This window comes from Mixophyes fleayi, chromosome 9 (genome assembly GCF_038048845.1).
Source record: "Mixophyes fleayi isolate aMixFle1 chromosome 9, aMixFle1.hap1, whole genome shotgun sequence".
Taxonomy (NCBI): Eukaryota; Metazoa; Chordata; class Amphibia; order Anura; family Limnodynastidae; genus Mixophyes; species Mixophyes fleayi.
In genome coordinates this window covers 12,230,199-12,254,816 of record NC_134410.1, presented here as the reverse complement: position 1 = coordinate 12,254,816, position 24,618 = coordinate 12,230,199, and the positions used below count along the sequence as shown (strand labels likewise).

The following is a 24,618-nucleotide window of genomic DNA, read 5'->3' as shown; positions in this document are numbered from 1 at the left end:
GATTGGCTGGCTTCGGGGGTGGGTGTGGTGACGTAACTAAGGGTCGTTGCCTGGCTCCACCTGCCTCTAGGCTGCTGCTGCTGCGTCACTCGGGCCGAGGTGCGGCCCGAGGAAAAAAGAAGGAGGAGGACGCGCTCCTGCCCGGACCCCCCCGGGAGAGGAGGGGGAGGAAGACACCGAGCCACAGTGAGGGGAAGAAGAAGGAGGAGCCGGGGGAGGAATCTGAGGGGACCCCGGGGTGAGGGGAGCACCGTCTGAGAGAAACAGCAGAGGCCAATTATCAGGACGGGGCCGTTGGCCAGGAATTACCTCAGCACAAGGGGGGACTGGAGAATTATTTGGCGCAGATTTTGACAGGAAGAAAAAAATTAATAATTTTAAATGAGATATGTCAGGGCAGGACAGGTACCTTACTGAAGGGGTTAACAGTGCAGGAAGGAGACCCCCTGATATTAAACATCATTATAGAAGTGACAGGATGAAGAACAAAGCAGACTTTCCCCAACACAGCAATATGCAAAGCTGTCTGAATTCATTGCAAAATGCAAAATATTAATGCTGTTAAATCATCAGGCCCAAAAAAATAAAAATAGGGACAAATAGATCTGTCATTACACTGTGGCTTCTTTGTTGTTCCTGCAGATTGCAGGATGTGTCATTTAAAACCCCCCAAAAACAATTGTATCCTGGGATAGTAATGGAGACGATTAACGTTTAAGGAAAAGTTGAGGCTTTTATTTGATTGCAAAGGAGAGTTAGGATGTAGACTACGGTCATTGTGTTTACATACAAAATGGAGGTCTATTATTATGTGCCTGAGAGGCAGCAATTGCTAAATGTATTTTTGAGGCTCAGATTGAGTGCATATGAGATTATGTTTTGACCTTTTTATTTATATTTTTTAGCTACTACAAAGTCCCCATAAGAAATGTGACGTAGCAAAGTCCATTATTCACTTCTGTTTTTTTTGTACCGGTGACTCATTTAAAATGTAATTGTGCATGGTACGGCAAAACTGCTGCATAATAATACTGAACCATGCTCTCACACTTTGTGAGATATGTCTAGCATCAAACTGCATAAGATAAATTAGGGCTAAAAAATATACACAGCTTATAGACTGGATCTGCATAATAAATGCAGTGTGTTATATTGTATTTTTAATTTCCAAATTAAACTTGAGTGTTCTCCACTAGAGTATGTATTAGTTGCGAACAAGAAAAAAAAAGCAGATCTTAAAACCAGTTGAGTCTAGTACGACATTGGCGAAAAGTTGGTTGGATTTTTGAGGACGCTACTTGCAGAAGACCGTAAACAGAATTAAGGCAAAATAAGAGAGGCAAATACAGTAGCATGATATAAATATCTAATTTGTAGCAAAAAAATTAAAATTAGTTAATCGAGGTTACCACGGTTTTGTTATAAATGTTTAAATGAACTTGATTTATGAAAAAGTACTTAAATGTACTGCTAGCACCTAATCAGTTAGTAGCATACAACTATAATAGTGGCAATATGTTGAGCATAGTTCTGGTTGGTCTAAAAAGAATTAAATAGAGGATGCTAAAGTAAATGTTATAATTATACAGCTGAATATACCAAGCCATGGAGTGTAAGACTGTATAATGTTCAATTGCTGAATTTAAATACAAAAATCTAAGGTCTAGAAAACTTTCAAAAAAATCTTCAAATTATTTTGGCCTCAGCTGTTCCACTCTCACATTTCACTGTGTCTTGTACTTTATGGGATGATTGTCACCACATTGTATAATTTGTTTGATTGCCCATTTAGCATCATTGCATACAATCTGCATTTTCATACTTCTCCCTTTAAACTGATACTGGTAAAATATTAAAGGTGCAATCCTTAATACCAGTTTGTCTATTTTAGTTTTTTTCTTTTGTTAATTTTTCTTTTTTGAACTTGATTTGATAGGTTATATACCTTATTATTAACTTTCTAGCCTTGCGGCTTTACAGGGTGGACACATCTGTATTTCAACTGCTTTGTGCGTTGTGTTTATGTGGCATTTTAGGATAATTATCAATAAACAGTTCTGAGTGGTTGTGTGCTCTGCTTTTCTCTTTATTTTTTAATATGGATTGCACCTTTAATACTCCACAATTCTATGAATGATACTGTATATATAAACCTGTAACATCTTGTATCTTATGGCACACCCGAAGACTCATTCCATACCATACACAACTCATTACCTTACTGCTATTGTTTTCACCATATAGATTTTGGGGCTAACTTGATACTCCTGTCAGTTTGGAATTTATAAAGTTTCATAGTTATTGCTGGAATGGTCCCTGGCCCTGAACCAGCCCTATAGATCTTAATAGTCTATAAATCTCTACTAGCTATGTGCAGAGAGATTAACCTGAGGGCAAATTGAAAAATGAGTCTGGAAATGTCCAGATAGGAAGAGAGTAGAAAGGATATATGGGAACGAGCAGTCTTTTTATTTCAAGGTATACATACATTAACAGGCTTTTTAGGATGCCCCAGGTCATCTCGTGGTGGATTATCAGAGCTTGATCAACCAATGTTTAAGCTGTCCACACACATTCTTCTTTTGTTGTTCAATACAATCTATTTTGAGGGCATCAAACAATCATCACTTTGTGTGTTTGTATATAATTGTCGAGTGTGATGCAAAAATTGAATACAAATTTGATTGTCTGGTTTTGAAATTTGTGCCTGTTAAACGTCCCGACTGAGGCATGTTTGATAATTATTTTGTCTGGTAAGTATAATTGTTTAACTTCATGTTGCAAATAAAATACTCCCAATAAGCTGGCAGTTTTTTAAAATAAGGCTAAGTACACACTGAAGAATTTTCCGACCGTGTTATCTCAAACGATTGTACCTACGACTGAAGGTCCGATCAGTCTGGCGAATCATCCATACACAGTGACACGATTTACCTTCAGATCTGTGCTCTTCATCTGGTCCTCTAGTCTTCAGAGAATGACAGCACAATATTCATTCATTCTTGTCACATTGTCACACATTAAAACCGCCTTGTTATAGCATCCACATGACAGCTTCTGTGACTCTGATGCGAAATATTCTGTCTCAGTACGAACAAATGAATTATTCCTTTTACAGAACTCTCTACATTTATTTCTTGGGACATTCATTGCCCGCATCGTCTGAAAAGAACACGACTCTGTAAACTATGGAGATCGTGAGCATGAGTGCATGCACACTATATGATCGTTAGGTGATTGGTTGAAAAAAATTAAACAGTACGACCAACCAAATGAGCCGACAATCGACACTTTGGAACGAATTTTGACCATCGTGTCACTATATACACTAACGTGACTTCCGACCGACCAATCGTATGTCGGCTGATTTGCCCAATTATTGGACGAAAATGCTTCAGTGTGTACCCAGCCTAAGGCTTCCACTTCTAAATCAAATGCCACTAGTCACATTTTTTTTTGCATTAGTACATTATAATAATGTGAAATGTTGTATATAACCCATTCATGGCTTATATGCAACAGGTGCAAGCTTCTCTTCTACTTTGTTGCACATTTTTTGTTCGAAATCTGGAACTCCATAATCTCCATAGATGAACAATATAATGGAAAAAGCTTCTGTATGCATTCAGATTGTGTGAGTGAGCTTAACAATTTTTCCGTGTAGGGCTGAATTGTTGACAGAATTGATCATTTTCCAGTTAGAACATTTTTCGGATAAATCTGCCTGTGTGTGGCCATCTTTAAATCAGATTGTACCTTATTGATAGTGGGCATTTCTTCAAATCTTTTCAATGCAGTGATATATATTTAGTTGCTGGAGGTTAATTTATTGGGCAATATAATTAACTACAATATTAGTTAGCATTGATCTTAGCCTTCAATAGATTTGCAGCGTAATCGGTAAAAGTATGTTATTTGAAAGTGGAGTTAATTTTAATAAATTCCTTTTTAGAATCAATTTAATTTTTAGGAAACGTTTAAAAACGACTGATTTTTTAGCATACATTTAGACTATTTTAATACTTGACCATTCCTCCAATTTTGACAAGTTCTATTTTATATATTAACCCTCAAAGTGTTATCTACACCTGTAGCAAGTGTAGTTATTCACATTTTAGATCTAGAAAAGGATGATTTGGGAATATATAAAATAAAGTTTTGGAGGGAGAGGAGGGTGCAATTTCAAGGTATTAGTAAAGGAAATTCACATAACTTTTGTCATTTTCAAGGCTTGTGGGCAACATGTACTACTCAGCCTACATTGTATTTTCATTGTAGCTTCGGTAGAAAGTTGTTGCAATGGAGTATTTTTGCCTGCATCATAAACCACAAAAGATTTCCCAGAGACAATGGTTAAAAGGGTACTGACTCAGGACAAAAAGCTAAAGTTGCGCAGCATGGTAGGTCATACATAAATACTTGCAGTGACATCATGGTTTGTCTTGGTTGTGTAAAATTATCAATCTGTGCAAAACATTTCCATTAGAATCCTTTCCTGGTAATAGAGACTAGACTGCCCCAGACTAATAAATTATAGTGATATTATGCCCTCCTTAAATGGCAGCTGTCAGCAAAAGCATGAGATAACATTATGGATGGATTAATTTAAATATACACAATGCAGTTCAGTGTTCTCCCCAGAAAATTTTGCCAGCCGGGTGGCATTAAGAAGTAGCCAGGTGGGGGCAGCTGTAATAGTTTGCGATAATATTGAAAAAATGTGGAGGTTATTGCCCACAGCTGCCAGGACTGGATAGACTGGTGGTCAGTGGTCTAACGCACACTGCTGTCTAGTGCTCACATAGTGCCTGTTCTAATAGGAGAAACAATGGTTTATTCTATTGTAATAGGACTCTGCTGGGCTCCAAGACCCGGATGGTGCACTCGGGAAATAGGTGCTGGGGAGAACTCTGCAGTCATTTGAAGTATAGTATTGAGTATTGTATTAATCATGCTTAAATATATATTATCTAAATATAGATTTACTTGCTCTTTAAGGCTAGTGGCAAACGGGGGCTTGGAGCTCCCACTTGTCTCCGCACGGGAACCCAGCACTTGCACAAACTATTGCTTGCCAATAACGTCAGTGTAATTGTGTTCCTGGCACACTCTATGAACACTAGCCAAACGAAATCTCCAAAAGGAAATATAAACTTTTTTCATCTAAATTGCTTATGGCATCTGTGTATTTTGTTTTCAGTTGAGGCTCCTACCTGGTTCCTTTTTTTTCGAGCTGTAGCTGTCACTGGTAGCTATAAATGACTGACCCGTCATGGGAAACTGCCCTCGGCTAGTAGCCCGAGAGTTGCCATCATTCAGCAAACTTCACCAGTCCCATTCCAATTCATTAGCCCAATGTTTCAGCATTCATCCAACTGAACAGTGGTTTTTTTTGTTTGTTTTTTTCATTACGTCTTTGTCTATAGTGGAAGACAGATTAGGTCAATCAGTCTCTCAGTCTTATTGATTATTTCAGCAGCTGCTCACAATTACCAGAGACATATGAGCAGCTAGTGTGTCCTGCGGGCGTGATTAAACACTGTGGTCTACCCACAATCAACGTTTCCTGGTGCTACATCTAGCTACTTGCAAATGTTTTTCTAAATTGTTTTAAGGTACATGATCAACAACACTAATTACATCTAAACATTTTTTGGACAAGATCTGTTTTGTATAGCTATAAATTAGAACACACCATTGTGTAATCCTAGTGTCATTTTCAGGGCTCCATGTAGAGTAAGGAGCAAAACAAGGAGCAATAACTTGTGTCATTGAGCTTCTTAACAACGGGCTTTCATGATCTTTTTGCATAGTAGTCAGTAAATTTTAACTTGTACCAATCTATATTTCAAGCTTAATCTTGAGTACAGTGGGCCTGATACATTAAAGAAAGTTAAGCAAAAGTAAGTAAGGCAAACCATATTGCATTGGAGGGGTGGGGGGGGGGGATTTAAAATGTGACGACAGATTTATAGTTGGGATAGGGCATGTCCTAGATCAACTTTGAAATTCAGTGTACAAAAAAGCTATCAAATATTTGTGTGCTACATGAAAAAAACAGACAGCATTTTCCTTATGTGCAAAATAATAAACTAACTTGCACCCCTTGCATTGCATCATGGTTTTGTCCAGAAAACTTGAGTAAGAAAACTTACTCAATTTTTTGCTTAACTTTCCTTAATGAATCAGGCCAAGTATTTCATAAATCGACTGAAAGTTATTGAAATTTGAATGCAAAAATCACATACAATTCAAAACAATATATTTAAACAGCTGAAATGATGTAAGGTCTACAAGATTAGTAATACTCCTCTAGAAGACGCTTCCTTTCTATCTTGTGTTCCTTTTTACTTTGTAACCACAGGTTCTTGTTAAAATGTGATGGAGGGACGGGAGCCCCCGACCCGACCTAGTCGTACCACACCTGCCAGCCCAAGGGTGACTCCTGCTTTGGTGAAACGTCCTCGTTTCCAGACTCTGGCACGTTTTTGGGAGGGTCAAGATGTTCTAGCTCGGTGGACAGACGGACTCCTCTATCTGGGCATCATCAAGAAGGTGATCTTTCATTTAAACATCTTACATGGCATCATCATCATCAATCTCTATGTAATATTTGTTTATAAAAGAAACGTCACCCTAAATTTAACTATACCTTCCAAATAACACATGTCCCAGTCCTGCACCACTTACCTGCATGAATATTTGTCTGTAGTACAGTGTTGTCATTTCTTTCATTAATTCACTCTTCATTCTCTTCACATATCAGTTACATGTTATATTCACTCTATTCCCTTATCAACTCCATATTCTAAATTCTCAACAGTCTGTTTCAACAACTAAAATTCTATCTTCACTTGAGTCCCTCATCGCCCCCACGCCCACATACCATGGTCCCACACCCACCAACCTTACATTACATTCCCTTAATACATACTACATCAAGTGCTCAAATTGAGCTACATTATTTCATTCTGGAATTTCTAGTCTCTCAATCTTTTAATACTCTTCCCACCATTCTCCCTTCCCTTACTCACATGCAGGTGGACAGTGCGCAAGAGACCTGTTTAGTTCGCTTTGAAGATAACTCCCAGTTCTCAGTACTTTGGAAGGACATCTTCCCCCGTGAGAATCTAATTCACTCTCTTATGTAACTGTCATGTTTAGCAATTCTTGGTCAAAAGTTGTCTAATGTGTTCCCTAACCTTCTTCCACAGCTGCTGTGCCAGGGAAGGAGCAGTTGTGCTGTGTGTGCAACTCACAGGCCTGCACCCCTGACAATAAACTTGTGCACTGTGGAAAGTGTAAACACGGTGAGGAGACAGCCAGCACGATAAATCACTTTCTATATCATCATGATTAGGGTTTTGTAACTAGTGTCTACCACCTGTCCCACAGCTTATCACCAGGAATGCCATGTCCCCAGTGTCCCATGCGATACAGATAGTGCCGGGAGTTCCTGGATGTGCAGGCAATGTGTCTTTGCGGTGGCTACCAAGGTATATGTTACTCTTGATCTTTCTGCCGTGCCTGTTTTGATATCAGCCTATTGGTTTCATCCTTTCTGTTCATTTATAACCGCATATAGTGTTGTTCTTGGAGTCTTTTTGTGTTTAGGATATAGTGCTGGCAATGCTGTAGATACAGCTGCTTTGGTGTGGGTTGGGTTGAAATCGTGGTGTCTAAGGGAACTTCTTTCTTTTTACTCTCACAGAGAGGTGGAGCTCTCAAGAAGGGCCCCTACGCGCGCTCCATGCTGCACATGAAGCTTTCCTTACCCTACCAATTGAAGTCTTTAGAGTGGGATCCACTTCACCTAACCAATAAACAGCAGTGTTACTGCTACTGCGGGGGGCCTGGAGAGTAAGTATGGCGTAAGTAACAGAAGGACAGGGGGTGCTGTCCAAAGGGATAGGGTGGGCAGGTGGAGTGGTTGATTCCAGGAAAGTAAGTATGAAGTGTGAACCTAGGGACTATGGTAGGATATATGTACGTGGGTATATGTCCATGTAAATAAATACACACAGCTCTCTCTTCCTGCAGATGGAACATGAAGATGCTTCAGTGTTGTCGCTGTCTGCAGTGGTTCCATGAGGCTTGTACACAGTGTCTGAGCAAACCCCTTTTATACGGAGACAGGTGTGTATCCAGTGGTTTAAGTAAGTAAGTAAGAGGAACCAGCCCAGTGCACAGCACCTATAATACATTCTCTCTCACATCGGGTAACACGGGAACCCTGCAGTATATCCAGGAAGTATATCCAGCTTGTAGCTATATGTCCTGACTTTCTCACTGTCACTTCAATTTAAATGTGGTTTGTTAGTTTAAATAACCCTTGTACTAAATCCTTGCCTTTCCCAACAATGGCACCTTGTGGGAATCCCTTCGACATTCCCTCTAATAGGACCTTGGGACACACTTCTAACCAAGGCATTTGCTTATTACATACAACGCTGCTTGACTCTCTCCATACTGACACAACAGATCTAAGGCTTTCAATGAGGAGGTTATACGTAACTCCAGTAGGACTGTATTTATCAAGCTGTGTGTACGTTCCAGAGCTTTACCATTCTGGATCAAGGATATTTCAATTTGTACTGTATATTTAGCACATCATCGCATGGTATTCTCTCGGCACATTCCATTTTTTCCAAATTCATATTGCTGTTGCGGCGAGTGTTACTGGCAGTTTTGCATACAGCGGTCACTTCCTACCAGACTCCTCACCCTCGCTCGGTAACTAGGTGGCACTGCTTCTGGTTTCGATTCAAGTAACAGATGGAAAGTCAGGATATAGTCAGAAAGCGGTCAGAGACTATTGAACTATTTTGTGTTTAGCCTCTTGGGGATTTCAGCTATATGTCATACACTGTGTGAATTCAGAGAGAATTGGATTTAATGGTAAGTACAAAAGTGATTTCATGTGGAGTCACTCATTAATCTTAAATGGTATGTGTGCAGAAAGTTGTGATTAATTCCATCTTCATGCTAGAGACCCTGTGCTTAGAAATGATGCAATTAAAGTTTCTGTGGGTCTGGCTAAAGGAATGAAGACTGGAAATCAGTGGTTATCGTAACCTTTCTTGTGCTTACAGACACACACACACACACACACACACAAATCCATGATAACGGTGTATTTAGAGGCATGTAATTCAACTGAGCAAGCAGGGTGTATTTAAACCCCAACTAGCCATTCAAAATCTTTAACTATAGATAATAAATAATGAATAATAAAATAAAATATAAAATGACTGCATATAAGGAAAGATAACTTTATTGCTCCCTAGATTCATAGACGGTAGTGCTATATAACAAACATATAACAACAGCAAAAAGATAACTTTATTGCTCCCTATATTCATAGACAGTAGGGGTATATAACATAAACAAATAACAACAGCAAAAAGGGAGAAAAAAAAATAATATAACCATTATTTTCATGGTAGTTTTTATTGGTAATCCCCAAATCGGAAGTAAAATATCTTATTTTCTTGTGTCAGGTTTTATGTTTTCGAGTGTTCGGTCTGTACAAGAGGTCCAGAGAACGCCTGGAGGCTTCCCCTGGGATGGTGAGTGAGGGATACTCTGTTACTTTGTCCCCCGATCACCGTAAATGTTTGTCTGTAAGGTTTGGTCATGGGGGAAGTAGAATAGAACACATATCAACCAATCGGAGATAAGCTTTCATTTGTGTAACTTGCCCTAACTTGATCAAAGCGAGTATCTGATTGGTTGCTATTGGTTTTAACCTATTTCTATTATTTATTTTTATTGCTAATTATATAGCGCTAACATACTCTGTAGAGCATTACAATTGTTTGTGTGTATTTTATTGTTAAAAAACTTTTATAGTGTTACTTTTTCCTCTTTACTGCTTTTTGGATATAGCCCTTCTATAAATAAAAATAATGGGCCTAATTCACTAAGGCATGCAAAACGAACGTAAATTGTGTTTTATTTTAAAACGCATGTAAAACGGCCAACGTAAGTCCCCTCTGTACATTGTAGTTTGTAGATTATGATAGGGCAGCATACCATGATTGTATATATATTGCATATATTATATATACGTGCTGTGATAGTTGCCTTTTACATTGGAATCCCCCCTTCAGAAACCCTGCACTTGCTCCTGAGTTTTTATATCTCTCTATCCCAAGCTAACGATACTCTGTGTCCCCTGCAGACCCTCTCTTTGTGCCGCACACACTGAGGACGGTCCCCTCTCGTTCTCCTGCTTGAAACAATGGATATGTGTCACATGACTATATAATACCACATTTGTCCCCTACAGGGTGGATGTGTCTCACCTTGTCCTCTATCACCTCAGTATTTGCTGTAAGAAGAAATATTTTGATTTTGAGCGGGAAATCCTGTCCTTTGTCAATGAGAACTGGGAGAGTCTGCTAGTGGGAGACGTAAGTATGTGACCACATTGCACCATCTAATGGGAAGAAGTGTTAACACCAAAACACAAAGCGCTGGCAGCCATTGTGCGCGGTGAACCGTTATCTATGAGAATGCACGAGAACCAGTGGCATCAGTGAGTCACACAGACAACAGGTGCGGATCAGTATGTAGCACCGGTTGTGGCAGAAACAACAAAACACCCACAAGACAAGCAACTTGAAATGTGTTACGAAAGTACAAACATCTTACCTGCAAATACAGCGCGCGGTTATGTAACAACAATATAATATACAATATGTCAGGCAGGCAGCATGAAGGGAGTGAAGACACAACATTTTGGGGAATAATCCCTTTTCTTTTAAGACACTTCCCTTATGAAAATATAAACAACATCATCTTAAATAAAGCACAATTGGCGCCAAAGGTGTACAACACAGCCAGCTGTGTTAACCTTGCCAGGGTAATATGACGTCAGTATGATCACGCCCTAAACACCGTGAACCCTGATTACCATGGCAACAAGTTAACGAAGAATGGAAGCAAAAACACAGTGTGTAACATGTATTATTGCATCAAACTACAGAAGAATAAATTATACTCAAATTTGCTTCCAGACAGGCGGGTAGTTGACATGGTAATGGGCACACAGCTCTAGATGTACAATGGGTGTGTTTCACTGATTACTAAGGGTGTTTTTGTATTCATTCTAGACCCGTATCCTGATTACCATAGCAACTACCTGGCCCAGTGGAAGTGCATTTGATTGTGAAGCTTGTCATTTTATAGACTGAATCATAGATAGATAGATATAGATAGACATAGAGAGATGTATCTTCTACTGTAAATTACATGGCTATTAGAAGTCACCATTGACCATATAAGGCAACAAGTCTCAGTGTTGGGAGGAACGTGTTTATACAGGTCACAGAAATCTGTGGTGTCTCCGAATTTGCCATAAGGCTGTGTTATTCCTTAGAATACACATCGTTGAGTGTGGTAAGAGCTTGATTTACAGAGATGTTATGTACAGGAGTAAAGTGTTCATTAGAATCACCTGTGTATTATGTACCGATATGTAAACAATGATCCTCTTCAGTTGACAGACACCCCTCGCTCAGACCGGTATTCCCATCTGCTCCACGCACTCACCGCTCAGAAGGACAGGTGAGAAAACGGACTTTTCCCATCATGCATCTCAAGCAGTGGCTCTGGTCACTTCTATATGTTTACATTTCATTGCATTTTAGTCACTTATGTGCTGTTTTGAGACTCCAGCACCAGTATAGCTGTAATAAGCTGAAAGTAACTTTCATATAAATGTCACTTCATGAGAGGGAGAGAGTATGATTGTGGTGAGCTTGGTCGGACTATTGGCTCTTGGACTTATGGGAATCTACCAGTACCCTGGAATAAATATATGGTTCATACAGTCCTTTACAGACATTAGGGCTGATGCAGAGTTGGCCGCAAAATTGGAGTAAATTACTCTTTAAAAAACAGCACATAAAATAAGTATATTTCTGCCCATATGCAGAGTCGTACAGATCTGGAGATGCGCCGCCTCTACGTCAGCAACATATATGCCTAGACTACAACAGGTCATCATCATCAGCGAGTATTGGCACCTGTCCTGTAGCATTTACATAAACACGCCTTTTCTGCACTCGGCCAATGTTAGAATGCTACAACCCTACCCCATCCCGCATCTCCAGGTCTGTTTGCCAGTATCGTGCAAGTCTGCGTAGGCACCTAGGTATGTGTCCCTATTTTCTGGGCATACGCAGAGCAATTTTACGCAAGACACGATACGCATACTGGCTTGCATCCCACTCAGCCCCATTGTGATATTATTCACATTCGTTCCTGCACCAGTGGAGCTTACAGTCTAAATTCTCAAACCTGCACACACTAAGATCAACATTAACCTTCCAGTATGTTTTTAGGCTGTGGGAGGAAACCAGATCACCCTATAATAGTACAATGGTGCTGTCTTAAACATACAATTATCCTGTCAGATTAAATGTCCCACCACCGCCTCGGGTATATTGGCTGTCTAGGAATTCATGTTGGCTTACGTACGTACGTACGTACGTACGTACGTACGTACGTACTTACTACATACATACATACATACAACTGTGCCGTAGCTACACGAAGCATTGTCACCAAACATCAGCTGATCTGACTTTTGGTTAATTGCCGGAACTCGCCCCTGCGCGATAATAGATAAGGCCTCCCTTGGGCTCTCATGACCTTAGCTACACATTCCCATTTCTACTCCATCAATACTAAGAATCCAAGCCGCTGTCTCTGTTGCTTCACAATCATTACACACTAAGTCACTCCTGCTTCCCCCTTCCAGAACGGTCAGCACATGCAGCTATGCAAATCAACCATAACAATTAAGTACAAATAAAAACACAGGAATCTATGGAGGCCAGTGGAGAACAGGAGGTTGGGGGGAGTTAAATGGTTGGAAGTTTTCATTAACAAGTAGTTAAACACGTCGGCACCTGTATTCTTAGATTTATCTCCGGTAAGGAGATTAAAAAGAAGAAGTGTCTATTTGGGCTGCAGAGCCGCGTACCTCCTCCCGCTCCACAGACGACAGTGACGGAGCTGAGACTACAGGAGACAGACGTAAGAGGCTCCACTCCTTCTGTAAGGTGAGGGACCCTGACCTGCTTGCTGCTTCAGCGCTCCATTTAATATTCACGTTAAAGCTCACTGTGTATATATCACGCTGCATTCCGTATCTCCCTTCCCGTCCGCAGCGAGCGGATATAAAGATCTCTTGCAGTTCCCTTTCAGGGAGGATGGGGGTCCCGAGACGCCCCCCACACAGAACGAAGAAGCCGAGCATAAAGCAGCGGACGCGGACGGAGAGACAGAAGCTGCAGAGAGCTCTTACCCAGGTGAATTTATGGGGTAGTGCAATGTTTTCTCCATTTAGAGTTCTGTGTCTGTATAAAAACACTTAGTCCTCTGCCTATGTGACTTGTAATATCCTTTCATGCAGTAAGGGGAGCATTTCTCATGTATTTGTAATGCATTATTTATTATATGAATGTGGTCACTGAGGAGTTCTGGGACCACATAAAGATACAAGACGCAGGTCAAGAAGTTTACACTTGATCGGTGAGGTGATATCAAATATCGTTATAATCTACCGCATGGATTATATATATGCGTAATGTTTTGGTCATACTAGATGACAATTACGAAACATATGAGGTAACTGAATGCCATAAAAGGCGTGGATAATAATATAATGTCATAGAATTCACAGAGAACATACGTCTTACGTTATTCACATCATGGTTATGGTGGAATTATGACCTGTGAATAAACGACAGACTTCAAAAAAGTTGCAAAAGAGGATTCACACAAACAACAATGTTGACGAGAAATCCAGTGTAATATAAAAAAAAGTGTTCTTACAGTTAACCGAACCTATGAAGGAAGCCAGGGTCTATTATATATGTGCCCGCCATGGAGACCCCATGGGATGTATATCAGAGCCAAGTTGATGGTACCTTGGATCACAAGTTACAAAGCTTAAGTTGAGGCTGAGTGTGAATACACAGTCAACTACATGGCCAAAAGTATGTGGACAACCGTACAAAACATCCATATGTGGTTGTTGAACATCGCATTCCAAACCCGTGGCCATTAGTATGGAGTTGGTGCCCCTTTGTTGCTATAATGGCCTACACTCTTCTGGGAAGGTTTTCCACAAGATTTTGGAACATGACAGCGGGGATTCGTATCAATCCAGCCACAAGAGCATTAGCGAGGCCGGGCACTGACGTTGGAGTGATAAGGCCTGGCTCGCCATTCCAACTCATCCCAAAGATGTTCGATGAGGTTGAGGTCAGAGCTTTGTGCAGCCCAGTCAAGTTCTTCCACATCAAACTCGGGAAACCATTGTTTGATGGACCTCACTTTGTGCACTTGCCAAAACAGCAAAGAGCCTCTCCAAACTGTTGCCATAATGTTGGAAGCACACACCTCAGTGTTATTGTGTGCTGTTGCAATGAGATTTCCCTTCGCTGGAACTAAGTTGCTAGGACTCTCTTTGATTTTAACATACTGTTCATCTGTAAAACCTCCTAGTGTCAGAAAAGAATAATTAAATTCTGCCCTATTTTCTAATGGGAAGAACCACATCAGTGTCAAAAATGTACGTGTGCAAACTGGATTGCATTAAAAAATTCATACAAAAGAGTCAGTAGAGGCTCTGAATGTAGCCGGGTGCAGCAAAAGACCCTGGGGAAGCAGGTGTATGGCGCCATTGGGTAAGACCGAAGATTACACAAGACTCCATGTTGGTGGCACAGATTTCACCGCAGTAAAGTGTGCCTTTCTGTGTTGCAGGATGTGGTACAAAATCCATTTAGTCCTAACCAGAAGTACCTGGGATACCGCGGTAGCACCTACAACTTCCGACGCACTGGAGCGCGCTGCCTACAGAGGTGAGTCACGCCGCCACAGAAAGGAGTGTGTACTAAATTGTAACAATATCTTCATGTTCAGCCTACACTGGGCATGTTCTGTTTTATTTCTGGGTGTTGTAAGATCAAAAAGCGTCCAGAATACCTTGTATGATTGAGATATATTATTTTCCTCCCCCATGTGATATAGTCTGTGCTACTAATACAATCAGACATTATTTGCCTCCAGATGTCCATAAGAAGTGACATACTGAGTATCACTGTTACTATTGACCTCCCTGATGGTATCGACGACATTCCCCGGAATATTATTTATGTATTTATTGAGAACATTCTCCATTGTGCGGCTACGTTTACTATCAGCCTTTAAGTTTATTAACTGCACATTTATTTTTTTTATATCATTTGATTTTACGGTACATTTCTTAAAAAATGTACTGTACGTCTATATATGTGCAGATATATGTTTATATACTTTATCTGGTTAGTGAGGGGTTAATCCTGGCAGAATCTCCGTAGGCGTTATAAAGTAACACAGGACTTGGTAGGATTCCCAGTTTGCTGTATGCAGAATAAGATAAACATTGGCGTGTATGTAGGAGGGGAGGGTTGAACATAAAGAGTAGAGGAAGTACAGTGGTTCCCATTCTGCCCAGGATGTATTAGGGGATGTTAGGGTCTGGGAGGTTCTTCTTGGTGAGAATCCAGTTCACAATTTACTTATTTTGTGTGTTTAGTGTCTGTCACCCACCTAACAATCTTAAATCTCATTTTAGCCCTCCAATTAGGATGTTCGCCTCTTTCCACCCATCTGCAAACACGTCTGGTTCTGTGGCCGCTTCTTTGCAGTCCAGGTAATATACCATCTCATGTATAGGGTGTATGTTTATGTCCATATAATATGTTTATACGGACACATATACAAGTCCTAGACATATTGTAACCAAGCACCATTGCTGGAGCACAATGACAGCTTACTCACATAGTGTACACTGAGTGTTTACAATCTGAATATACATAGAGCTTCAGCATTGGATGAGGCATCCTGTGACACAGATAACCGCTAGGACAGTGTTGGCTAACCTGTGACACTCCAGGTGTTTGTGAAACTACAAGTCCCAGCATGCTTTGCCAATATATAGCAGCTTATTGCTGGAAGGGTATGCTGGGACTTGTAGTTTCACAACACCTGGAGTGTCACAGGTTAGCCAGCACAGTGCTAGGAACTGGCGGGAGAGCTAAAACCGGCACAAACAGACCGAGGTAAACTGGGGAAATGTTCCAAATAAAATCGTACCCATGGCTCACAACCGTACAAATTCTGGTATCGCTGCAGAACTCGAAAATTCCGTTTGGGAAGAAACGAATGGGCTTCAGCTCATTGCATGAATGTAAAATTTGGCAGAATCTTGTAAAAAACTTTTTCTTGTTTTCGCCTATTTTACCGGAAATATTGCACAGTATGTTGTCAAAAGAAAGCGCTCTCTATACTAAAATTATTCCAACTTACATAGTAACATAGTTGATAAGGTTCGAAAAAGACACCAGTCCATCAAGTTCAACCTATTTTGGATCTCCTGCGATCCCTCTCTTATATTTGAAATTGATCCAGAGTAAGCAACCGCCAATCTGTTTCAATTGTGAAAATCCCCCCAGACCCAATATTGCAGTCCTATTTTTACCCTATATCCACTACTATCCTTCATTTTAATTAACGGTCATATCCCTGGATACACTTTTCCGCAAAAAATTTGTCTAACCCTTTCTTAAACATATCTATTGAATCTGCCATCACAACCTTCCCTGGCAGTGAATTCCATATCTTGACTGCCCTTACTGTAAAGAACCCCTTCCTTTGTTGATATGCATTTTAAAAACGTTCAGATTGGTCTATTGCTGTACAATAGGAGGCGTCTTTTAGTAGGGTATTGATCTTTGTTCTGCCGCATGGTTTGTGTAGGGCAGACAGTCACGCTTCTGTGTTCTGTCATATTTCAGCGAGATGACTCCTGCAGTCTCAGAAGTGTCCCATCTGCTCTCCGAAGTACTGGAGTCATCGATCCCTGTTCCTGAACCTGCCTCTCCAAACAACTCCCGGTCCTCGCCTCACGGACCGTCATCCTCTTCCTCCTCGGAGGGTTGTGAATGGACAGAGAACGCAGAGCCAGGCAGGCGTGTGCTGGCCCGCAGGGTCACTGTGCAGGGGGCGACTCAATACCTAATGGAGTGCGAAGAAGAGAACATCTTCTAAATGTTCTTTATGATGGAGAAGGATGTACGGAAAGATAGCACGCTCTGCTCCGTGTGCTACCTACGAGGATCCCATGACCTTGGCTTACTGTACAAAAAATCCTGAACTCTATGTACACGCGTGTACATAGCGGTGTTTGTGCTTCTTGTCCTGTCACGTGTTTATACAGTGTCAGCTCACGGAGCCTGCGTTACCTTACAGTGGGACAATTTGCTGATATTAAGGAATTATTTTTTTCTTTGTTGTATCTAATCATTTAATATGTGGGATTGAAGGTCCGATGTTCTGTCTGTTCTAGGATCTGATTTAAGATGATGTCTGTGTGTTGAACAATCATGCGGGTTCTTGTCTGTTGGAATCTCTATGAAAAACACACACATGTCTGTCTGGGATTATTAAAAAAGTGAGTTCAGGTTTTCCTGCCTGTTGTAACCTTCAGTGATCAGAATGAGCGTCTCACAATATAACACCTGCTGATTATAGGAAATGGCAGATTACTTATGTACATCCTCAGTATTATAAATATGGCAGCATGGGGCAGTATATGAACGATGCCATGAAATATTCTCAATTATTATTGACTTCAAGATATGGCATTACAGGTCTGTGTACGAAAGATTCATTATATTGTCTCATTATTACAATTCCCAGGATATGACAGTGTAGGTCGATATATGAAAGAAGGGATATATTATCATTTCCAATACTAGGATATGGCAGTATAGATCTGTATATAAAAGATGTGATATATTCATATTTATGTTGATCCTGGGATGTGGCAGATCAGTGTCTGAAACATGATTATATACTCTAGTTATTACTAATCTCAGGATATGGCAGTACACAGAAGTATAGAAAATATGTGTTATATTCTGATTATTACTGACCCCAGGATACGGTAGTACACTTCAGTATTTGAAACATGATTATATATGCAAATTATACTCACCGATTTAATTTCCTAGAATAACTCCATGGGAGCCCTAACAAAGGGGGGAATACCTAATTAGTGGAGTAGAGACAGGAACAAAAGTTCATAACCCCGGAAGGTATATAGTGTGACGTCTCCTGCCTTCCGTAGTCTAGTGGCTCAGAAAAATATATAAACATAACATGGGAGGGATTAGGCTGCCATGGGGTTCTACAAGGAAATTAAATTATCGGTGAGTATAATTTGCCTATTTCATCCTCATACTCTATGGCAGTCCTAACGAATGGGATGTACCCAAGCAATAACACAGGGCAGGTTCAAAGAATTAAACCAAGACTGATGAATCCATACATATAAAATATTTTATTGATCAACTGCTTGAAGAACTGTCCTTCCAAACTGAGCATGAGCCGAAGCTAGGACTTCCAGAAGGAATAGACCATTTGCTGCAGTTTGAGCATTGTGTGCCCAGAATGTTGTCACTGGCCTACAAGACGGCAGGATTTGTTCGTAGCCCTACCTTATCAGTGTACATGTTCAAACATGGTCCTTGGCACCATAAAGTCTTACGTTCTCCCACTCTTCTTGCAGATGTGGGCCACTGAGAATTGTACCTTGTGTGTGAGCCATTTAAGTAAAACTAGACTAGAGCCTTCAAAATAAGATTAAAAACACAAGGTGCCACAAAGGATTTGATGAAACGACAAATTATTTTCAGTCCTTCAAAGAATTTTCCCACCAAATCATCAGATGCCAATCTTGTGTCCAGGAACAAGTTAAGGGCAGAGACCTGCACCCTCAATGTACTAATGCCCTTCTCTAAACTTTGAAGAAATCCAGCACCTGAGGTTTGCTGGCTGTCACTGGATTGGTCAATCTGGATTTGCACCAAAGTGTAAATGTTTTCCAAACTCTGCAATACACTCTGGAACAATTTCTCTTTTTTGCTTGTAAGAATACCTCAATCAGTTTGTCAGAAATTCCTTTACTTTTGAGCGACGACTACTCGATATCCACACCATCAAATAAAGAGTCTTTGGGTGAATTGGTCCCTGACGCAAAAGATCTAGGCAAAATGGTAGAGGCGAATGTTGTTCTATCAGCATCTCCTACGATACTGGGAAACACAACCGGTGAGGCCACAATGGTAGAACCACTGTTTTACTACCTCTCTTGACTTTCTACAGTCTGCATGCAATAAGAAGAACAGAAGTAAAACCTCAGTTTGAAGATCCATTGTCTCGTCAGTGCATCTATTCTCTCTGGAGTCTAGTGATGGGAGTAGAATCACTCTATCTTGGTGTTTTGACTAGTCACCATCAGATCATATTGAGACACATTAGCTCATTACTACCAATCTATGGTGCCAGAGATATTGTTTACATTTGTTTGGTGACTTTGTTCGCAGTATGGCTAAATGTTACATCCACGCGTAATTCTCATGTAGGAAGAGATATTTATCCTTGAGAGAGATTGTGTAACGGCTGCCTAAGAATTGAAGTATAGGGAAGCGCTAGTCATTTTTTTCTACCTCTTGTATAATCTCCACTCCACCGGGTGAATTTGTTGCCAACTGGGATAATCTGCCACATTATCGGCTATGTAAAGAGCTGAAAGAGACCTCAGATTGTTTACTGCCCATGATATGTTTGTGGTCATAGTTTTGCTCTTGGTGCCTCTTTGTCGGTTTATGAATGCCACTACTGTCCAGTTGTCTGAGAAGATTTTGAGATATTTGTGTTTCAACTGAGTGTTATGGCCAACAGTGCGTCATAAACTTGTAGAACTAGCAGAAGAGGTCTTCACCTATAGCAGCCGCCTTTCCTGTAGAGACTGGTTATGCTCACAGGTACTCGGATGCCCCCAGGTCTTACACTCAGTGTAGTACAAATTTATGGTCACACAGCAGCACTCGGGAGTGGGAGATAATACACGGAGTAGGGACTGGCCAGAGGATTGCGGACTGGAACAAAGATGATAATGTCTGACAGGCCTAACCGAGCACAGGCGGAGATGCCATGTGCAAGCAGGGTCAGGGCCATAGGCAATGGTTCAAGTCCAGCTACAGGCAGAAGGTCAGGGCAACTAACAATGGTTCAGAATCCAGGTACAGGCAGAAGGTCAGGGCAACTAGCGATGGTTCAGAGTCCAGGTACAGGCAGAAGGTCAGGGAAACCAACGATGGTTCAGAATCCAGGTACAGGCACAAGGTCATACATGGCAACGCAATCCAAAGGTATTCATCCAAACAGTAGAGGAGCTGGAAAGCAAACTGGTATCAGAACACTATAACTGGCAGTGAGGCTCAGTCTTCACTGCCTTAAATAGTATTGAGGACCAATGAGGATACAAAGTGCCCAGCTGTAATAATCAGCCAGATGGTTGCAATAATATATGAATCCAATCAGCCATAGAGGGCTAAGTGCAAACAGCCCTGCGCGCACGCGGGCCCGGTTGTTTGACAGCTGGCTGGGCTCGGCGGCAGGGAGCAGCAAGCGTCCTGGTTGTTGCCTAGGCAACTTGGACGAAGGGGCAGAAGAGACGCCCGCAGAGGAGAGAGGCAAGCCGCGGCGGCCAGTACTGGAGCCGCGGCTCATGACACTGAGCTAACAAAATGTTATATTCTGGGGCTACGCTGCCCTCACTTACAGAATGTTTTCTTTTCCTTTTGGAGCTGTGCACCTTGTACTTACTTCTGTGTGCAGATGAACGCCCCAACCTTTGGAGCTTGCATCTGTTAAACAGTCCATTCTGATTGTGAGAGAGATTCTACCTTTGCCTTTAATATTCGAACCTGCCACAAGTTGAGATACTCCCTTTTTTATTGGCTAATCCAGAGATTCTGCACTGCGATCCCACTGATTGAGTACTTCTAGTTGAAGACGCTAATATGCCATCGCGCTCATGGAAGGATCCCTATGGTTCAGGAAAATATCCCAAGACAATTCCTTATTGAAGGTTGCTGACATTAAATTTCATAAGTCAGATGTTGAATATTCACAAGTATTTCCTCTGACACCGAGACTTTGTCTTTCACTGTGTCTTTGTACTCCCAGAAACTGAACCCATGGCTAGCAGCTTACATAGAACCGGCATCTTCTGGCTTTTTCAGGGCGAATTCCAGAACCATGTTGCAGACTGTGTATCATGACTCAGCAATGCACTTCTCATATTCCCGACTCTACGTGCAACTGCTGACCTGGAAATGATGTAGGGAAGTATCTAAGAAGAGCTACATCGTTTAGAAATCTTATATTTGCCTTAATCTACTCCGGTAGTTTGATGGCCATGGAGGGGATAAAGGATTATTGTAGTGATCCCAGATAGACACAGAGAAAGAAACCACAGGATGGACTTATTTTGTGAATCCATGAAAGAAAGAAATCATATTCCTTTACCCAGTTAATTTATAGAATATACTGTATCCTCCCTCCCTCAGTCTCAGATTTATTTTGCTTTTATTATTTTCTTTAACCTCATCCTGTACTCAATATTTTAGATGAATCAACACATGTAAAGAACTTACCAATTAGTGTAATATTTCCATAAGTTTAGTGGAGATAAACCAGCCCATGTAGATAAGCAACAGGAAGCATTTACTACCATAGTCCTCATCATCATTTATTTATATAGCGCCAGCAAATTCCGTAGCGTTTTACAATTGGGGACAAACAATAATAAACAAGACTGGATAAAACAGACAAAAAGAGGTAAGAGGGCCCTGCTCGCAAGCTTACAATTATATTACAATATAGGTCAATGGGAGTCTGATACATGAGATTAAATCTACATATTGCATATTGGTCCAGCCAGATTGCAAAGGTAAAAAGTGATTCATATGCTATGTGGTCCAGTCACACAGCAATGTTGGTCAGGGGTCAGAGGGTTGTTGTCTTGTTTGAACTGTGTAAAGGGTGCTAATAGGGTAGCCTAGTGAGGTTAAGAGGGTGGTTGAGGAATATTATAAGCTTGCCTGAAGAGGTGGGTTTTCAGAGAACGCTTGAAGGTTTGTAGACCAGAGGGAAGTCTTATTGTGCGAGGGAGGGAATTCCACAGAGTATTTTTATGCCTTCTCTCAGTGTAAAAAAAAAAAAAAATCTCCACGTTCCCATTTGGGAAGGGCAGCAGTCTCTCCTTTGGTTCCATATAGGGAGGGACCATTTTCAATTCAGAGTGCTTCCTTTCGGGTTGTCAACAGCGCCCCGTGTGTTCACAAAGATCATTTCAGTCATGGCTGCTCGCCTGCAAGCCATGGGTGTGAACATTATTCCTTATTTGAACAATCTCCTTATCAAGGCTCCTGCGAAGAACGCCCTGGATCAACATCTTTTTCTGAGCATTTGGATTCTGGAACAACACGGGTGGCTAGTAAATTACCCGAAGTACCAGTTGGTTCCGTCTCAGAGGATGGTGTTCTTGGGCCTTCTCATGGACACCAGTCAACAGAAGGTTTTTCTTCGGACAACAAGGCTTCTGCAATCAAGACATCTGTGCAGAGGCTTCTCTGGTCTCCTCGGCTTTCCATGTTGATGGGCATGAAGCTCCTGGGTCAAATGGTCTCCTCATTCAAGACCCTCCCTTACGGCCGTTTTCATTCGCGCGTCTTCCAGTGTGTCCTCTTATGCCAATGGTCGGGGTCTCCCTTCCATCTCGAGTCCCAGCGTTTTCAGTTGTCCAGGGCAGCCCGTCTCTCTCTCTTCGGAGGTTGGCGGACCTGGAATACTTAGTGATGGGCCGATTGTTCATTCCATGGTCATGGATTTTGATGACCACGGACGCCAGGATGAGGAAGGGGGGGCAGTGGTCCCCCATCTTCGCCTTCAGGGTCAAACAGGGAGGCATGCCGATAAATGTCCTCGAATTGAAGGCAATCCTCCTGGCTTTTCATGAGGCGCAGTCTCTGCTCACTGGAATGCTGACTCGAATCCAGTCAGACAACGCCACGGCGGTGGCCTACGTATACCGCCGGGGCGGAACAAGAAGTGCAGGGGCCATGGCAGTGGGAAACGAAATCTTGTCTTGGGCAGAAAGGTTTGTTCCAGTCTTATCAGTGGTGTTCATACCAGGGGGTGGACAACTGGGAGGCGGATTTGAGCAGGCATGTGATCCTCCCAGAATGGTACTTGCATCCTCAGGTTTTTCTCCCCAAAATAGACTTGATGGTCTCTTGTCACAATTGCCGTGTTCCAAGGTTTTGCGCAAGGTCCAGGGATCACTTGGCGACGGCAATGGATGTAATGACCATGCATTGGGAATTTCAACTGGGTTACTTTTTCCAACCATGCCCATGATTCAGCAAGTACTTCAATGGGTGGCTCTGGGAGGTCATCCGGTGATTTAGGTGGCGCTAAACTGGCCCATGAGGTTTTGGTACGCCAACATTCTTCTGCTCGCGGACGGTCCAGGTTGGCCTCTTCCTCTCAGGCCCGATTTACTGCAGCAGGGACCCTTTCATCATCCTCACTTTCTTCGATTAGCTTTAACGGCATGGCTGTTCAGGCCGGCATTTGGCGGGACAAGGGGTTCTCGTCCGGTGTTGTGGAGACCTTGATGAAGGCCAGGAAACTGTCCTCCGCACTCATTTATCATAGGACGTGGCTGGCTTATATTAAATGGAGTGAGGCTCATTCTTGCCAGTCGACTTCTTTCCGTTTGTCTTGTTTGAGTTTTTCCAGGATGGTTTTGGTGTTGGGCTCCGTCCTAGCTCGCTCAGGGTCCAGGTCTCTGTGTTTTTCCAGCACCGTCTGGTTATTCTTACAGAAGTTCAGACCTTCTTCCAGGGGGGTGTTGCGTATTCAGCCTCCTTACGTTTCGCCGATAGCTCCCTGGGATCTCAATTTGTTTTTGATGTTCTCCAGAAACCACCTTTCGAGCCTCTGCGGACAGCTGAACTCAGATTTGTGACTTGGAAGCTGGTATTCCTGTTAGCTATCGTGTCAGAACTCGGGGCCTTATCATGTAGGGCTCCCTACCTGATTTTTCATGAAGAAAGGGTGGTCTTAAGGACGGTGCCTTCTTTTCTTCCAAAGGTTGTGTCTGCTTTCCATGTGAATCGGGATATAGTGGTTCCTGCATTCCATGAGGGTTCATTGTTAGATGTTGTACGGGCTTTACGCACTTATGTCGATAGGACCTCTGCTTATCCCAAGACTGACTCTCTCTTTGTTTTGTATGACTTTCATAAGAGGAGCTGACCAGCATTCAAGCAAACCATTGCTCATTGGATTACATCTTCTATTCGGCAGGCTTATGTGAGTTCTATCAGGCCGGCACCAGAGAGGCTCACAGCTCATTCCACGTGTCCGGTGGGGGCGTCCTGGGCTGCTTGTCACAGTGCCTTGGCGGATCAGCTGTGCAGGGCTGCTACCTGATCCTCTGTTCACACCTTTAGCAAATCTTACCAGTTTAATGTTTTTGCTGCTTCGGATGCCTCCTTTGGCCGCAGTGTTTTGCATGCAGGGGCTCCAGAGCAAACCCCCTCCTTAGGGGCTACTTTAAAAGGTCTCAATGGTAACAGTGTCCCCCAGATTGGATGACTGGGAAAAGAAGATTTTGGTACTTACGTCAAATCTCTT

At 41.8% G+C, this 24,618-nt stretch overlaps 2 protein-coding genes across 4 annotated transcripts in view; one reads left to right on the top strand and one right to left on the bottom strand.

Annotated features, from left to right (window-relative positions):
* LOC142101950 (uncharacterized) overlaps positions 1 to 24,618 on the bottom strand; it is a 389,962-nt gene that overhangs the window by 15,997 nt on the left and 349,347 nt on the right. The gene's annotated exons all lie outside the window — the stretch shown is intronic.
* On the top strand, positions 80 to 17,529 carry PHF1 (PHD finger protein 1). 3 transcript variants are annotated; one of them, XM_075186424.1, is made up of 16 exons: positions 80 to 238; positions 4,279 to 4,400; positions 6,365 to 6,555; positions 7,041 to 7,122; positions 7,215 to 7,310; positions 7,396 to 7,496; positions 7,712 to 7,860; positions 8,041 to 8,136; positions 9,501 to 9,569; positions 10,292 to 10,415; positions 11,504 to 11,571; positions 12,933 to 13,073; positions 13,208 to 13,322; positions 14,785 to 14,882; positions 15,638 to 15,715; positions 16,860 to 17,529. In XM_075186424.1, the coding sequence occupies exons 3-16, from the start codon at positions 6,382 to 6,384 to the stop codon at positions 17,110 to 17,112; spliced, it is 1,644 nt and encodes a 547-aa protein (XP_075042525.1). In that variant the 5' UTR covers positions 80 to 238; positions 4,279 to 4,400; positions 6,365 to 6,381; the 3' UTR covers positions 17,113 to 17,529. The 3 variants fall into 3 exon arrangements, with proteins under 3 accessions (XP_075042525.1, XP_075042524.1, XP_075042526.1); XM_075186423.1 differs by lacking the exon at positions 4,279 to 4,400 and having other exon boundaries at positions 81 to 238; XM_075186425.1 differs by lacking the exon at positions 4,279 to 4,400 and having other exon boundaries at positions 88 to 186.